Source organism: Theropithecus gelada, chromosome 11, assembly GCF_003255815.1.
Source record: "Theropithecus gelada isolate Dixy chromosome 11, Tgel_1.0, whole genome shotgun sequence".
Classification (NCBI taxonomy): domain Eukaryota; kingdom Metazoa; phylum Chordata; class Mammalia; order Primates; family Cercopithecidae; genus Theropithecus; species Theropithecus gelada.
This window is the reverse complement of record NC_037679.1, coordinates 79,590,647-79,608,089: the sequence shown is the minus strand read 5'-3', so window position 1 is coordinate 79,608,089 and position 17,443 is coordinate 79,590,647. Positions and strand designations below refer to the sequence as shown.

General features: G+C 45.7%; 2 protein-coding genes across 3 annotated transcripts in view; one reads left to right on the top strand and one right to left on the bottom strand.

The window, feature by feature from the left end:
• Window positions 1-4: 4 nt before the first annotated feature.
• SRSF9 (serine and arginine rich splicing factor 9) lies at window positions 5-8,819 on the top strand. 2 transcript variants are annotated; one of them, XM_025403715.1, is made up of 4 exons: window positions 5-385; window positions 4,684-4,844; window positions 6,364-6,536; window positions 8,324-8,819. In XM_025403715.1, exons 1-4 carry the CDS (start codon window positions 198-200, stop codon window positions 8,465-8,467), a joined length of 666 nt encoding a protein of 221 aa, XP_025259500.1. In that variant the 5' UTR covers window positions 5-197; the 3' UTR covers window positions 8,468-8,819. The 2 variants fall into 2 exon arrangements, with proteins under 2 accessions (XP_025259500.1, XP_025259501.1); XM_025403716.1 differs by having other exon boundaries at window positions 41-385; window positions 4,684-4,715.
• GATC (glutamyl-tRNA amidotransferase subunit C) overlaps window positions 6,737-17,443 on the bottom strand; it is a 17,658-nt gene continuing 6,951 nt past the window's right edge. Inside the window, exons 3-4 of the mRNA XM_025403717.1 lie at window positions 12,658-12,761; window positions 6,737-10,279 (exon numbers count right to left, since the gene is read on the bottom strand). Of these exons, the coding sequence (XP_025259502.1) occupies window positions 10,227-10,279; window positions 12,658-12,761 (157 nt within the window). The 3' untranslated portion in view covers window positions 6,737-10,226. The remainder of the gene's footprint in view (window positions 10,280-12,657; window positions 12,762-17,443) is intronic.

Sequence of the window (17,443 nt, the reverse complement as noted above, 5' to 3'; positions counted from 1 at the left end):
TGGTCGCAGCCGCGTCCCCTTTAAGAGAACTCCTTTTGCCTCCGCCGACCCCTTCGCTTCCGCTCCGCGTTCCCACAATGCAGTGCGGCTGAGCGCCTCGGAGCCCGCGGGGACGCTGCGGGGGGACCCGTGCTGAGGCGGCGGCGGCGGCGGCGGCGACGTGGGCTGCGGCGGGCCCGCGGCGTCGGGCCGTGCGGATGTCGGGCTGGGCGGACGAGCGCAGCGGCGAGGGCGACGGGCGCATCTACGTGGGGAACCTTCCGACCGACGTGCGCGAGAAGGACCTGGAGGACCTGTTCTACAAGTACGGCCGCATCCGCGAGATCGAGCTCAAGAACCGGCACGGCCTCGTGCCCTTTGCCTTCGTGCGCTTCGAAGACCCCCGGTGAGGCTCCCGCCCTCTCCCCTTCGGTGCCTGAGGCCTCCGCCTTCCCTGCTGTCCCCTCCCCCAGGGCTCCCCTCCCCCCGCCTCCGCGCAGACCCCTCACGGCGCCCCCTCACGGGTGGAGGATGAGGCAGCCTCCTCGCAGGCCCGGGCCGTCCTTCGCGCCGTCGTCACTTCCTTTATTTTTATTATTCCAATATATTACTTGGAAATCCAAAAGCTGAGCCTTTGGAGGGCCCAAGCCCTCCTGCACCGGCCTCGGGGGGTCCAAATGAGCCCTGTCCGCCTCCCGCCTGGGGCGGCACCGTGGGGGGAAGCGGCCCCGGGGCAGCGCGGGGGTCGCCGTTCGCTCTTCCCGCCCGCCCCTCCCCCGGCCGGAGCTCGCCGTGACTGGAGAGTAAGCTGCAGGGTCGCGGATGCCGCTGGAGGTCGTGGAGGGGTCTCTGGTGGAACAGCTCGCCGTTCGCGCGCCGCGCCCCGCCAGGCCCGGGCCCGGACTTTGTCAGGGGACCAGGGATTTGGGAAAACTTCTAAAACAGCCGGAGTGGGGCTCTGATTTCACTTCCCTCCTTTAATGAGGGACGTTTGGCGAGATGCTGAAGGTTCCAGGGATTTGGAAACTCTAGATTCCTAACCCGGCTCTAAGGAGTGTTTGTGATTTTGCAAACAGCGTCGGCCCTCAGGCCGGAAAAAGCCGAGGAACTTTCAAAACTGTGGTTGGTGGTGGTTAGCAGCTGTGGCGCTGACCTGGTCACTCCACTCCGGCCAAATAAGAGCCCGCACCCTATTTTCCTAGCATCATTTGCTCCCAGGGAACACGAAATGTTCGTAGGGTGTCCAGCCTACCTGGGGTGGACTTACTGATAGGGCAAGGAGAGCACCGCGAGGCTTTGATGGCTGAAGAGTCAACTGACAGCTCATCCCTAGTATCTCCTCATTTGCCTCAAAACCGGAACTGGGCATTTTTACCCCTAAGCCGGAGAAGGCTATGCCTCACTTATTTGGTAACCGTGCCATTGTGGTTTTTCAACAGTTGCTGTGGGTGGAGTGCCATGGTGTGTATTTAACTTTTTTTATTTCCTTATTTTTTTTAGATTGATAAAATAGGGGGTTTCACCATGTTTCCCAGGCTGGTCTCGAACTTCTGAGCTCAGGTGATCCACCCGTCTCAGCGGATCAAAGTGTTAGGATTACAGGCGTGAGCAACCCGCCCAGCCTGTATTTAGTGTTTTTAACACTTCATGAGGTGCAGGTACTGTTTCTTTTGTTTTTGATTTTCTTTTTTTTTTTTTTTGAGATGGGGTTTCACTCTTGTTCCCTGAGCTGGAATACAGTGGTGCGATCTTGGCCCACCGCAACCTCCACCTCCTGGGTTCAAGCGAATTTCTCCTGCCTCAGCCTCCCGAGTAGCTGGGATTATAGGCAAGCGCCACCACGTCTAGCTAACTTTTTTGTATTTTTAGTAGAGACGGGGTTTCTCCATGTTGGTCAGGCTGGTTTCGAACTCCCGACATCAGGTGATCCGCCCGCCTTGGCCTCCCAGAGTGTTGGTATTACAGGCGTGAGCTACCTCACCCGTCCTGTGTGGTTAACCAGATTTTACAGATCAGGATATCGAGGATTTAGAGTTACTGATAAAAGAGAAAGCTGGTGGCAATCCCAGCACTGGGAGGCTGAGGCGGGCGGATCACAAGGTCAAGAGATCGAGACCATCCTAGCCAACATGGTGAAACCCCGTTTCTACTAAAAATACAAAAATGAACTGGGTGTGGTGGCGCGCACCTGTAGTCCCAGCTACTTGGGAGGCTGAGGCAGGAGAATCGCTTGAACCAGGGAGTCGGAGGTTGCAGTGAGCCAAGATGGCGCCACTGCATTCCAACCTGGTGACAGAGCAAGACTCCATCTCAAAAAAAAGAAAGAGAGAAAGCTAGTAAGGGATCAAGGGATTTTTTTCTTTTTATTTTTTTGAGACAGAATTTTGCTCTTGTCTCCCAGGCTGGAGTGCGATGTTGCTGTCTCGGCTCACCGCAACCTCCATCTCCCAGGTTCAAGCGATTCTTCTGCCTCAGCTTCCCAGTAGCTGGGATTACAGGCGCCCTCCATCATGCCTGGCTGATTTTTGTATGTTCAGCAGAGATGGGGTTTCTCCATGTTGACCAGGTTTGTCTTAAACTCCTAACCTCAAGTGATCCACCTGCTTTGGGCTCCCAAAGTGCTGAGATTACAGGCCTGAGCCACCGTGCCAGGCCAGGATCAATGGACTTGAATTCCCTCTTCTGTTCTTTGAATGCAGACTTACTATATGATATGCTACGTTGTCATCTTCCCTCATTCCTTTCATAATAGAAAAACTATCTTTTGGTGTCACTAGATGTGAAGATTCAAGCAAAGCATTTCATGTAGTAATCTTATTTAACCATTACAATAACCCTGTGAGATAGGCATACTATTCACATTAGAGATGTAAAAACTTGATTAAACACTTAACCCAGAGATGACTACTAGTAATTTGCAGAATAATGATTTGAATGCAGGCTAATTTTATTTATTTATTTATTGTATTTATTGAGATGGAGTCTCGCTCTGTGGCGCAGGCTGGAGCGTAGTGGCACAGTCTCAGCTCACTGCAACCTTCGCTTCCTGGGTTCAAGCGATTCTGCTGCCTCAGCTTCCTGAGTAGCTGGGATTACAGCTGCGCACCTCCATGCCCAGCTAATTTTTATCTTTTTAGTAGAGACAAGGGGTTTCACCATGTTGCCCAGACTGGTCTCAAGCTCCTAACCTCAAGTGATCCACCTGCCTCAACCTCCCAAAGTGCTGGGATTACAGGCATGAGCCACTGCGCCCGACCTGAATGCAGGCCAATTTTTATTCAGTCTGTTCTGACATCCTAGCAGTTCTACCTCTCCCAGTCTGCATTTTATGTAGTCAAGGTTGCACTGGATGTGGTCCTTGTTGCTTTTAGTCCTGAAATCTTATAAGTGATTATACGCCTGTGACACTGAACAGTGCCTTCATTAGCACATTCAGTTCCTCTTGTCCACCCAAGCTCCAGGGTCATACTTTCTACCATCCAATACTGGAGAATCAACGTGGCATTCCTGACTCTCCTAGAGTCCTAGGAAAGACTTAAAGTAGTTTTATTGAATATTTATCTCTTTTGGCAAAATTGTATCAGAGTTTTTTTGACAAAATAGTTCTCCAAACCATGCTGAAAAGGTACACTTTAGAGTTCCAAGGCCAGGCGCAGTGGCTTATGCCTGTAATCCTAGCACTTTGGGAGACTGAGGGGAAGGATCGCCTGAGCCCGTGAGTTCAAGACCAGGCTGGCCAACATAGGGAGACCTCTCTCTACAAAAAAATCCAAAAATTAGCTGGGTGCAGTGGTACACGCCTGTGGCCCTAGCTATTCAGGAGGCTGAGGTGGGAGGATTGCTTGAGCCCAAGAGTTAGAAGCTGCAGTGAGTTATGCTCCAGCCACTGCACTCAGCCTTGGTGACTACTCTGTTTCAAAAAAAAAGACCCTGTTTCACAAAAAAAAAAAAAAAAAAAGTTCTACATTCATCACAAAACACTCATTTGCATTTGTCTTTTTTCCTTTGAGCCTTATTTTTTTTTAAAGACAGGGTCTCACTGTATTACCCAGGCTGGCCTTGACCTGGGCTCAAACATCACACCCAGCTACTTTATTTACTCTCAAATACTCTCCTATCCAACTGGCTACTTTCTTTTTTTTCTTTTTCTTTTTTTTGAGATAAGGTCTCTGTCACCCAGGCTGGAGTACAGTAGTGTGATCTCGGCTCTGTACTCCCATCTCAGCCTCTCAAGTAGCTGGGACTACAGGCGTACAACACCATGCCTGGCTAACTGGCTACTTTTTATTTCCATAGACTTTATGGCACTAGGCCTTGTAGAAAAATATTAAGGTGTTAGTGTGTGGTGTGCTTTTTGAAAAAATGCTCAACAAGGTTAGAAAAACACTGGTGGTTTATTGGCAAAATCAATCTGTCAGCAGTTGATTCTTTTTTTTTTTCTCTGAATTAGCCCTCTTAGAAGTAATCTGTTTGCTCATTCATTATAATTTCATACCTCTAAAACTGTGTGTAACAGCTGTAAAGGTTAATTCCAGTATCATGAAACGTCTCCAGACTGAAGCAGAAGTGCATCAAGATCCTGATTTGTGTGTTTTTTTCTTCACTCTCAGTTTCCCTTTTATGCTTACTATTCATGCCCCTCACTGGAAAGTCACTTGGCCTCCTGAACAGCACTAACTCCAAACTTTACTTTTTTTTTGGCAGAGATGCAGAGGATGCTATTTATGGAAGAAATGGTTATGATTATGGCCAGTGTCGGCTTCGTGTGGAGTTCCCCAGGACTTATGGAGGTCGGGGTGGGTGGCCCCGTGGTGGGAGGAATGGGCCTCCTACAAGAAGATCTGATTTCCGAGTTCTTGTTTCAGGTATGTTCCTTTCAAATAGAATGAGATGATACATGTAAAATACTACTTAACACAGAGTCTATCTTCCAAGAAATGATAACTGTTATTCTTCAGTGCATGGGACACTGGGGCTTTCTTTTCAATAGCCTGTATGCAGTGCCAGTCTGAAGCCCTGCCCTGGATTGCCAATGAGGCAAGTATCCTGCAAATGAAATTGCGCTGGGAGTGCAGCCTTGGAAGAACATAAACATACTTCTTGTAAAGGAGTTTTCTAGTGGTGAGAAGGGAAGATAATGGGAAAACCCCTTGAGCTACAATTCTAAAGACTCTTCTTTTGGAATATACTTGGCATCAGACATGGTAGAAAGGCATTCCAGGAGCCAGATTTGAACAACTTACCCAGCCTCGGATCTTGAAGATCAGATTTTGTGGTGGTTTTAGAATTAAATATTTTTTAAAACCCCGTAAGTTGGAGTCTTAGAGATTTTATTGGAAAGTATAGACTATTTCTGTCTAGTGTTTATAAGTGATGAAATGCTAAACTGGGAGGTTTATCTGTCTTCAAAATATTAACACACTGGAAAGACCTAGGGCCTTCTGCATATTGCATGGGAGTTTTAGGGCCCTGGTGGAATGAAGTATATCGAGGAGCGTGGCACCTTTTTAAGATGTGAATGTCACACAATCACAGCATACTCCTATGTGCTTAAATAGTGATACTTTCAGTATCTGCCTACCTTGTGTCCCTTTGTAATTTTTTAACCCCAGAACTCTATTCCCTCCTTCAGGATGTCATACATTATCTTTTTTTCTCTCCATGCTGCTCTGAAATCCTGCTTAGAAAACTATTAGGAAATGGCTGCAGTCCTGAGCTGTGAGCGGTAAACACAGCCTTTGAGAGCAGGAGCACATTTCCCTTTCATGACATCAGGTAGGGTTGTATGACTCCCGACTAGTTTTAGCATCTGAGTCTTACCTTCCCCCCCACTGTATTGAAGAATGTTGGTGATCTTTTAAGAGGTACTCTGTATAGTTTGTCATTCACACCTATAAGAAAACAAACTAGATTTTTTGTTGTTGTATTGTTACCTTCAGCTACTCTTTGGTTATTTCATTATCTGGTTTCAAAATTCCCATGTCCTGTGAAACCCTGTCAAGCAGTAAATAATTGGTACTGTTAAATTTCATAATGGAAAAAGTTGGAACTCAAAGTATTAGGAGTTTAGCATTGATTTTAAAGGACAAAGAAAGAGGCTATGAACTCTCAGAGATACTATACCTGTAATGGGATAGACTTCTTGCTCTATTGAAAAGGTCTGGTCTCTGGAAGATGGGCTTAAAACCAGTTTCTCAAGGTGGTTTATTTACCACATGTACTTCAGTGCTGTTTTCTGATTTCATGTCCCTTATCAAGGTTTATGATTTGGGGACCCTCAGGATTTAAGTGATCATGGAGAAGGGACCGTAGGTATTCCTGGCTCTTAACAGGGCAGTTAACATAGCTGAAGGATGTGGGCTTTCTTATGTTCTCCATGCCTAGGACTTCCTCCATCAGGCAGCTGGCAGGACCTGAAGGATCACATGCGAGAAGCTGGGGATGTCTGTTATGCTGATGTGCAGAAGGATGGAGTGGGGATGGTCGAGTATCTCAGAAAAGAAGATATGGAATATGCCCTGCGTAAACTGGATGACACCAAATTCCGCTCTCATGAGGTGGGTCCTTGTCTTCTGTTGAGGAGCTTGTACTCAAATCACTCCACTTGAACCTGACCTAGCAGAGGTAGCAAGAGGCCATGCCATTTGGTAACCTCACAGTACCATAAGAGATCTATCTTAGGTGGACAAAGCCATGGAATTTGCTATGCCTAAGTCCTTCAGGGTCATAGCTGAGAGAAGTATGCATTCATAGTATGTTTGTTTTTTAATATGCTTTATTCTGCGTATTAGTATCACATAACACAGTTTGGTCATGGTATTTGTAACCTGGAGAGAATACTAGTGCAGTTGGTCTTGATATCACCCCATTCACAACCAGCTTAAATGGCAGTATCCCTCTGTGAACTCAGCTGCCCCTTCTGTGGATCTAGGCTGAGCTCTATAGGCCAGCCTCTTCATCTCAGCCCTTCTAGGTCCTGCTGTCAGGGCTGAGCTGTCACTTCACTTTTTTCCCAGAGTAGTGTAAGATCCTCTCTGAAACCTGAGCTATTGTGACATTTTCTTTTTTAATTTTATAATTTTTATATTTCTCTAATTTTTGATTTTAGAGACAGAGTCTCATTATATTGCCCAGGCTGACCTTGAACTCCTGGGCCCACGCAGCCCTCCCACCTCAGCCTCTCCAGTAGTTGGGACTGCAGGCATGCACCACTGTGCCAGGCTAAACCGTGACATTTTCTTGTGGTTAATTATCTCACCCTTGAGACTCAGTAGTTCTTGATGTCCTTCCTTGTAGGAAAGCAGCTGCTGTTTTGGATCTCAGTTTGACTGAAGTGGTGACTATCCCTTTGGTACCACTGAGACCAGAAACCAGACCACCAATTGGACATTTTTTCTGGTTATTCTGTCCTGCCTTACTATGAGATTTACAGATGTTTGGAGACACAGGTCTCTGAGCTCATTTCTTTTTCTGAGGATTCATATAATTCCCTAGTTTTTGGCTTAGAGGTTGGTCCTTCCATAGTTTAATGATGCTTTTGTTCAGACTGTCCTCTAGGACTTGAATTTGGAGCAGAAACAGAACAGCATTTGATCCTCAGTTATACTGCAAAGCAGGGCCTCAGAAAGGGTAACTCCAATTATTGACTTTCACCTAAGGTGAAAAAGCATCCGGGTTCTTTCCCCTTGGCATCTTAGGATCTTCCAAGAATGCTGGCTGAAGGCAGAGGGCCTGGGGACAAGTCAGCCTGGACATGACTCCTTTGCTGCTTATTAATTCCTTACCTTAACTACTCTTGGAACCTTGATTCCTTCATGGGCAAAATGGTCACATAATAGCACCTTCACAAGCCCTGTCAGGAATCTAGAGCAAGAGGATAACATCTAAAGCATCTAGCTCAGGTCCTCACATCTGGAAGGTATTAAATACAGGTTAGCTCCTTCCATAGATGCCCATCCAAAGATGCATATATGAGGTGGCAGGGGATTAAACTATATGACCCCTGAGATCTTTCCAGTTCTTAGCTTTAAAGGGGGTCAATGGCAGTAATTCAGATATATTGTTTATAATAGTTAATTGAGTATCAACATGTCAAATTGGCATTTATTGTGTTACCTTGGGCAAATGATATAATTTAAGTCTTAATTTTCTTCATTCTTGAAGTGGGATAGTAAGAGTACCTACCTCATAATGTTATGAGGGTTTAATGAGATAAGCTAATGCCAGGTACAGAGTACACAGTAAGTGCTCAATATTTAACTATTATTGTTAGATGTTGGTTTGCTTATTCTTCTGGCTCTGATTTTTTTCCCCATTACTCTTTTCGGTTTTGTTTGCATTTCAGGGTGAAACTTCCTACATCCGAGTTTATCCTGAGAGAAGCACCAGCTATGGCTACTCACGGTCTCGGTCTGGGTCAAGGGGCCGTGACTCTCCATACCAAAGCAGGGGTTCCCCACACTACTTCTCTCCTTTCAGGCCCTACTGAGACAGGTGATGGGAATTTTTTCTTTATTTTTTAGGTTAACTGAGCTGCTTTGTGCTCAGAATCTACATTCCAGATTGAGGATTTAGTGTCTTAGGAAATTTTTTTAATTTTTTTTTTTTTAAAAGAAGAAAAAAAAACTACATAATTTCTACCAGGGCCATATTAGCAGTGAAACATTTTAAACTGCAGAAATTGTGGTTTTGGTTCAGAAACAAGTTGTATATTTTTCACCCCTGATTATGGGAAAAAAATCAGTTGTCTTTGTGGGTTGCTCTACTATGGAGATCAACAGTTACTGTGACTGAGTCGGCCCATTCTGTTTAGAAATATATTTTAAACGTTTAGTAATTGACATGTGTGGTTGTCCTTGATTAAGTACACAGATTTCACAAAATAGGCATACTAATTTTAAAAATCACTGAGTTGTAATCATAACTTGTACCCAGTTAGTAAGGAGCAGGGGTAGATAACTTTATTTATGTGGGGATAGATAGTTGCTGATACTGGTTTGAGAATGTAAACTCTTTTAAGAGTGGGTTCTGGGTTCTCTTTTAATTCAAGGCCAAGCTTGTAAATTAGGCTGCCTTAAAGAAGAAAAAAGCATTGCAGATAAAGGAAGGGAATGGGAAAAATAAACACACGGTGGCTTATGCTTGTGATCCCAGCACTTTGGGAGGCCAAAGCATGCCGGAGGATCCCTTGAGGCCAGGAGTTCAAGACCAGATAGGCAACATAGCAAAACCCCATCTCTACTTAAACAATTAACTGGACATGGTGATGCACATACGTAGTCCCAGTTACTTAGGAGGCTGAGGCGGGAGGATCACTTGAGCCCAGAAGGCTGCAAGTTATCTGTGATCACACCACTGCACTCCAGCCTGGGTGACAGAGTGAGGCCCTGTCTCAGAAAACTAAAAAAATGACAAGCAATGTAAATACTATTGGCAAATTCTTAGCCAAAACCAACTTTGGCAGTTTGGTTAGAGGAAATACTCTCTGATTCTATCACTTTTATCCCTAAATAAGTTTCATTTATCCTTGGTATCCTGAGTTTTATCTTGGACTTATCTCAATTTAATAATCATTTTGGGGGTGGAGAGGGCTCCTTTCTCCCAGACCCAGGGCTAATTTTAGGATAAGTTCTCTTTTCAGAAAGAAACACTACGTATGACTAGTATCCCTTTGGCATATAATCACTTTGTGGGATGGCAGATAGTTCTAGATTAGGAGTTCCCAAGCTCTAGTCTACTTTGAACAGTCTTCAGACCTTAGTAGGAAGTTAGCCCTTTTCTAGGAAGAGAGTGGGAGCCCAAGAACAAATTCAGGTATGTTCGGTAAAAATAGGGCTGCTCAAATCACTGCAGATAGGCAACTAAAAATGACAGCCAGGGTTGTCATATAGTGATCAAGATGCTCCATCTACCAGTTACGTAGATAGAAGACACTTTCATGCAGTTGGAACAGTCCTTTGGGGGGAGTTAAAGGCAGATAAATAATGTCTTCCATACTGAACAGGCTTGTTAAGTGAATTCCCTGGAAGCTGACTTTTGCTTTCCTTTCACCTCAGTTAGCATCAGGAACTCATTTTTGGGGCCCGATGTTTCCCAATTGTGTCTTCAGAAGAATCTGTTAAGAAATGCTTGAGCATCCATTTTTTCAGGTGACTGAAAAAAGCAGGAACATTAGTGTTCACAGTAAGAAAATACTGTCATTGTGCTTCCACATGGTCACAGAGTACCCGCTTTCCAGAATGAGCTACTCAGCTGTGTGGGAATGGCTCTTGTTCATCCAGCTTTGGCAAAGAGATATTACCTGTTTGAAAATAACAAAAGAGAATGTGATAGCTGAGCCTGCCGCCTAGCTGGCTCTACTAAGCTAACTGATCACTTAGTTTCTCATGGAAAATACGGAAGTAAATATAGCTACTACCCTGTTTTCCTAACTCGGAGTATCTGAAAGAATCAGTTCTAAGTGAAGCCACTCCTTTTTCAGTAAGGAGTAGACAGGTTGATTAGCCACTAATATGCAGATAGGAGTGGAAGGAAAGACTGACCATGACCATGAACTCAGGTGGTCCCAAGGAGTCTGAAGTAAGGTTCTGTGTGGGAGACAGCATGTCTGATCAATAGATATGTCTGCTGAAGCCACAACTATCAGGCTTTGAGATGGAGAGTCTCCTTTCTCTCTACAGTTAACAGGTGATTTACTGGATTGGAGGCATGATAAAAGTAGCTCATGGCCAGGCACGGTGGCTCACACCTGTAATCCCAGCACTTTGAGAGGCCGAGGCGGGCAGCTCATGGGGTCAGGAGATCGAGACCATCCTGGCTAATACGGTGAAACCCCATCTCTACTAAAAATACGAAAAATTAGCTGGGTGTGGTGGTGGGCGCCTGTAGTCCCAGCTACTCGGGAGGCTGAGGCAGGAGAATGGCATGAACCTGGGAGGCGGAGCTTGCAGTGAGCCAAGATCGCACCACTGCACTCCAGCCTGGGCAACAGAGCGAGACTCCGTCTCAAAAAAAAAATGTTTAGCTCACACATTTTCTAGCTGCCTTTCCCATCCTTGCTTCAACCAGAGCCTGCCTTTAACTGGCACCTTGAGTTGACCAGGGCCAATGTCTTATGTGAAGTCTGCTCAGAATGATTCTCCCTCAGGGGATATGCTGAACTGGAAGTTGGCACTTAGCAGTCTACCTGACTGCTTTTGGCTAGTCCCACTCCCAAAGGCCCAGAGGGGTAGTACAACTCCAGTACTCATTTACCTGCAGAGGAGATAAAAACAGTCAACCTATCCAAGGTTCTGGATTTTACTGTCAGCCCACAGTAATTTTAAAGCTTCTATTTAAAATATTTACAGTAGGTAGATGATGCAAATCTCTACGCCAGCAGTTGTAAACTGATGGCTCACAGACTGCACCTGGCTTGCAGGTGTGTTTTATTTGGCTTGGACGGTGAATTTGGCTTGAATTGGTTGCCAGCACTTAAAATTTAAGAAATATCAGTGGGATGCAGTCGCTCACCCCTGTAATCCCAGCACTTTGGGAGGCTGAGGCGGGTGGATCACGAGGTCAAGAGTTCAAGACTAGCCTGGCCAAGATGGCAAAATCCCATCTCTACTAAAAATACAAAAAAATTAGCCAGGCATGGTGGCAGGCACTTGTAATCCCAGCTACCAGGCAGGCTGAGGCAGAGAATTGCTTGAACCTGGGAGGCAAAGGTTGCAGTGAGCCAAGATTGCACTAAAGCCTGGGCAACCAAGCGAGACTCCGTCTCAAAAAAAAAAAAAAAGAAGAAAAGAAAAGATATATCACACAAAATGCCAGGTATCCAGGTTCTCTGGAGAAATGGGTTTACATTCCTGCCTGGCACCACTGATAGGGTAGCAGCCATGCTCCTCCTGCTTTGAGTGGGCACAGACTGAGTGCAGACCCTAATGGCATTTGAATCATGTCATAGAGGGGCAAAGATATGACAGAAACATCTGGGCTAAGGCTGCACAAAAGATTCCTTTTGGGAGGCTGAGGTGGGTGGATCACCTGAGGTCGGGAGATCGAGATAATCCTGGCTAACATGGTGAACCCTGCCTCTACTACAAATACAAAAAATTAGCCAGGCGTGGTGGCGCATGCCTGTAATCCCAGCTACTCGGGAGCCTGAGGCAGGAGAATCGCTTGAACCCGGGAGGCGGAGGTTGTGGTGAGCCGAGATTGTACCATTGCACTCCAGCCTGGACAACAAGAGCGAAATTCCATCTCAAAAAAAAAAAGGATTCTTTTAGGAAAGGACCGGTTATTTTGTGGCACCCAGCCCAAAGCTAGACCTAACAAATATTTATTCATGGTATGAATACTAGAAAGTTGGAGCCGATTACAGGATCTGGCATGGTCTTAACTGGCTTTGAGAAACACAGAATGTCAGCTGCCCCTTTAGGCAGATCTTGAGCTCCAGATTTCCATCCACTCTAAACCTTTACCCCACTTCCCCCCAATCCTGTTTTGCTTATTCCTGTTACTACCTGCCCCCTAGAGGTATGACCCTGGACCCTACCGCCACCTTAATGTCACCATCTGTATGCACTTTATCCTTTTCAAAGTGCCTTCACATAGCATCTTTGGTCCTCACGCTTCCTGCTTCATTCCTAAGGTCACTGTGAGACTATCTGTTAAACCACTCTGGGCAACACCTACCTGGGGGGGCCACAAAATACTCCTCCACGACTCGATGGGAGTTTTGTAGTAATTCATCAGCACAATTGCCTTCTACCACATTGTCGGATCTCAGGTATAGACATCTACAAAACCCAGAAGCTCAAGGTTACCCTCTCAGAGAAGGGGGCTTTTAGGGGATGGTGGAAGGGGCAAGAAGGAGAGAACAAGGAAGCGGTATATTCTTGAGTTAATGGGCACTGTTCAAAGATAGAGAAGCTGGGATCAACAGTAGACCAAATAACAGCCTACAGTTTATAGATTGTCCCAACAACCCTGAGAAGTAAGTGCTAATCACTTCTCTGGATTGATTTAACAAATAGTTTTTGATGATTATATGGGCAACTGTCTTTTGGTGGGGACAGGTAAAAGCAATTATAAAATAATATTTTAAATCTGACAGAAGTTAGCACAGCCTGCCAAAGGATAGAAAGGGTACCTAGTCTAGCCTGGGTGAGTAGCACATCCTCAGAATAGCTGGATTGGGGGATGAAGGTATGAGAAATGGACTTCTTGGCAGGTGTAGCAGCATGAATCCCAAAGCAAGAGAACCCAGAGCTCAGAGATTCAGAGAAGGACAGGGAGTTCAGCAGGCTGGGGTGTGGTCTGCTGGGGTAGAAGATGAAGCTAGAAACCTAAGCAGAGATGGGGAAGCAAACTTGCCTCAAGAGTGACTTAAGGATGTTGGCTCCTAAGTAACAGACCTGGGATCTGAGCCCAATCTGGTACCTGTAAGATGAATGCTTTTTCCACCACAGCCCCTTTGGTGGATGGGTGCAGCTGCCCTTGAGCAAGATGTGTCACAAACAGCTCAAGAATCTCCCAGCGTTCTATGGGACCTCGTGAGTTTACTAAAGCCTTCAGATGGCAAACTGGTAAAAAACACACAGGAGCTTGAACATATGCATCAGGCTTCACTATTGTTTCAAGGTGTAAAAGTGTGTAAACCTGCTTCCAGATACTTGGACTAAAAAAACAAGCAGTTTGTTATATCACTGATACAGTATTCAGTAGTAGCTATGCTCCTGCTTTGAGTGGGCACAGACTGAGGGCAGACCCTAATGGCATTTGAGTCATGTCGTAGAGGGACAAAGATGTGACAGGAACATCTGGGCTAAGGCTACACCTAAAAACTAAGTTGTCGGCCGGGCACGGTGTCTCACGCCTGTAATCCCAGCACTTTGGGAGGCCGAGGCGGGCGGATCATGAGGTCAGGAGATCGAGACCATCCTGGCTAACATGGTGAAGCCCCGTCTCTACTAAAAAATACAAAAAAATTAGCCAGGCCTGGTGTCGGGCGCCTGTAGTCCTAGCTACTGGGGAGGCTGAGGCAGGAGAATGGCGTGAACCCGGGAGGCGAAGCTTGCAGTGAGTCAAGATTGCGCCACTGCACCACTTCAGCCTGGGCGACAGAGCAAGAAGGAAAAAAAAAACTCCAGGCACAGTGGCTCAAGCCTGTAATCCCAGCACTTTGGGAGGCCAAAGCGGGTGGATCACCTGAGGTTAGGAGTTTGAGACCATCCAATACGGTGAAACCCTGTCTCTACTAAAAATACAAAAGTTAATCGGGCATGGTGGTGCATACCTGTAATCCCAGCTACCCAAGAGACTGAGGCACAAGAATCACTTGAATGTGGGAAGCAGAGTTTGTAGTGAGCAGAGATTGCACCATTGCACTCCAACCTGGGTGACAGAGTGAGACAGTGTCTCTCTCACACACACGAGAGTTGCACTAGATTTTTTTTTTTTGGTAATAACACAAGGACTCTGTATTCATTTAAGAAAACTTGGGAGAACAAAAGTAAAATCAAAATCATAATTACACCATTCAGAGGCAACCCTTGGACTTTCTGGAGTTTATAGTTTCTGTTGGACAGTATTAAAAAATGGCTAAGAGGCCGGGCGCAGTGGCTCATGCCTGTAATCCCAGCACTTTGGGAGGCCGAGACGGGCAGATCACGAGGTCAGGAGATCGAGACCATCCTGGCTAACAGGGTGAAGCCCCATCTCTACTAAAAACACACACAAAAATATTAGCCAGGCGTGGTGGCGGGTACCTGTAGCGAGAGGCTGAGGCGGGAGAACAGTGTGAACCCTGGAGGTGGAGCTTGCAGTGAGTGGAGATCACGCCACTGCACTCCAGCCTGGGTGACAGAGCGAGACTCCGTCTTTGAAAAAAAAAAAAAAGGCTAAGAGCTTAGTCTCTCGAGTCACAGCTGAATTCAGATCCCAATGCTACACATTACTTATCCTCTCTCTCAGTTTCCTTGTTTGTTGAATGCTTCATAGGATTTCTGGGAAGATTAAATGAAATGTTAAAAAACAAGATCTGATAATGCTGAGCCTGCATTCACGGTAGTAAGAGAGGGGTCTGAGTAGCACCTGCTCCTTTGAGAAAGCCTTAGTGCACCCCGTACATCTCAGTCCCTACCACTCAGTGCACTGGTGATCAGGCATAACCTGCCTAACATTTGAAGGTTTGGGGAAGACTCTTGACTACCACCAACAGGCGGTTAAATGCTACTGCTTCCCCAAGAGTAGATCTAATAGCAACTAATTTATTTACTCATCATCAAGTAATCAATTTGGTAATTAAGTTTCCTGCATAAGTGAAATTTCCAGGAAAACAAAAGTCACCCCTTTACATACCACACATTTCTATTTAGTTATTGGTTATGATGGAATTGTTCCTAAAATAGACACATTTTCTGGGGTTGGTTGGGTTTTTTTTTACCTTTTTTTTTGTTTTTGAGACAGGGTCTTGCTGTGTTGCCTAGGCTGGTCTCAAACTTCTGGGCTCAAGTGGTCCTCCTGCCTTAGCTTCCCAAGTAGCTGGGATTACAGGTATATACTACGATGCCTAGCTTTATTTTCTTAATTACAGGCTCCTGAACCCACAGTCTATGTGACAGTGGTACAGCAAGCATACCTCTCACTTGGCGAGTTGCTGCACTTTCTTGAACCTCAGAATTGTATAAAACACTGAACAGGACCAGATGAGCTTTTCAGATCAATTACTGATTGACTAAACTTCTACCTCACCTCCTGTCTTTCCCAATCAGGTTCTGTAAGATAAGTTAGCCCACATACCCCAAGACACCCATTCTGATGATAAATTAACTTCTATGTGTTTGAGCTAACATTTGTCATACACTGTCCTTGGGAGAACTGAAAAAAAGTCACTTGAATCTTTCTGTGTTCTGGTTTGGCTGAGGAACCCTAGTTGAGAAAGACTTCAGTTGTAAACTAGAAGTCCCTGCTGGTTAAAACTCAGGAACAGTAACTTAAGTAACTGTGGGAAATGCTGCTACAATGGCATTGGAAAGTGCTGTGTCAACAGGGAGGACAAAATGGCTCCATTTGTGATTCCGTCAGCCCTTGGACTCACCGATGGGACAGTTCTCCCACTGCTTTTCTTTCTTTGAGCTTCTTTCCTGCTATCTGGCTGGAAGGAATAGCTTCTTGTGGACCCCTCTACTTCCATCTAAAAGCCTTTTCCCTTCCTCCTACTTTATTTCTAGTTTGATGCAGACTGGAATGGGGGCTAATTAATTTGGTTAAAAGTTCTGAGCCAGGCAAGGTGGCTCACATCTATATTCCCAACACTTCGGGAGGCTGAGGGGGATGGATTGCTTGAGCCCAGGAGTTCGAGACCAGCCTGGGAAACATGGCGAAACCCCATGTCCCCTAAAAAATGCAAAAGTTAGCTATGGGTGGTGGCATGTGCCTATAGTCTCAGCTACTTGGGAGGCTGAGGTGGGAGGATCACCTGAGTTCAGGAGGTGGAGGCTGCAGTGAGCCAAGATTGTGCTACTGCACTGCAGCCTGGGCAACAGAATGAGAAAAAAAAAAAGTTCTGGGTTCAGGCCAGGCATGATGGTTCATGCCTATAATCCCAACACTTTGGGAGGCTGAGGCAGGAGGATCACTTGAGCCCAGGAGTTTGAGACCAGCTTCAGCAACACAGCAAGATCCTGTCTCCACCAAAAAAAAAAAAGAAAAAAGAAAAAAATTAGCTGGGCATAATGGTGCACACCTGTAGTCCCAGCTACTTGAGAGGCTGAGACAGGAGGATGGCTTGAGCCCAAGAGTTTGCAGTTTTTGGTTCATAAGACTCTGAGGGATATTTAAGTATTTGGCTGCACTCCGAGTTGCTGTCAACTCATTCTCTGGATTTCAGATGAAAGAAAATAAAGTTCCTAGGAATTGACTTTAGCTGGCATATCTTAGAGCAGTATTTGGCAGCAGAAGCTCTGAGTTCCAAATCCTCTGCTTATTACCTGTGAAACTTTGGGCACATTATATAAACTTTCTGAACCTCAGTTTTTTCCATCTATAAAACAGATAACTTGTATTGACCTTCGAGGACTGCATGTGAAAACTGAAATAATTTAGGCCAGGCATGGTGGCTCGTGCCTGTAATCCCAGCACTTTGGGAGGCCAAGGCGGGAGGATCACCTGAGGTCAGGAGTTCGAGACCAGCCTGACCAATATGATGAAACCCCATCTCTACTAAAAATACAAAAATTAGCTGGACATTGTGGGCACCTGTAGTCCCAGCTACTTGGGAGGCTGAGACAGGAGAATTGCTTCAACCTGGGAGGCAGAGGTTGCAGTGAGCTGAGATCGTGCCACTGCACTCCAGCCTGGGCGAGTGAGACTCCAGCTAAAAAAAAAAAAAAAAAGTATGTAATTTCTTAGCCCCTGGCACGTAAGCACACTAATGTTTTTTTTTTTTTTTTTTTTTTTTTTTTTTTTTTTTTTTTTT

Coding starts and splice junctions, on each gene's coding strand:
- SRSF9 (XM_025403715.1), top strand. CDS start 198: ATGTCGGGCTGGGCGGACGAGCGCAGCGGCGAGGGCGACGGGCGCATC. Junction 386..4,683: donor GTGCGCTTCGAAGACCCCCG/GTGAGGCTCCCG, acceptor TTTTTTTGGCAG/AGATGCAGAGGATGCTATTT. Junction 4,845..6,363: donor TTTCCGAGTTCTTGTTTCAG/GTATGTTCCTTT, acceptor CTCCATGCCTAG/GACTTCCTCCATCAGGCAGC.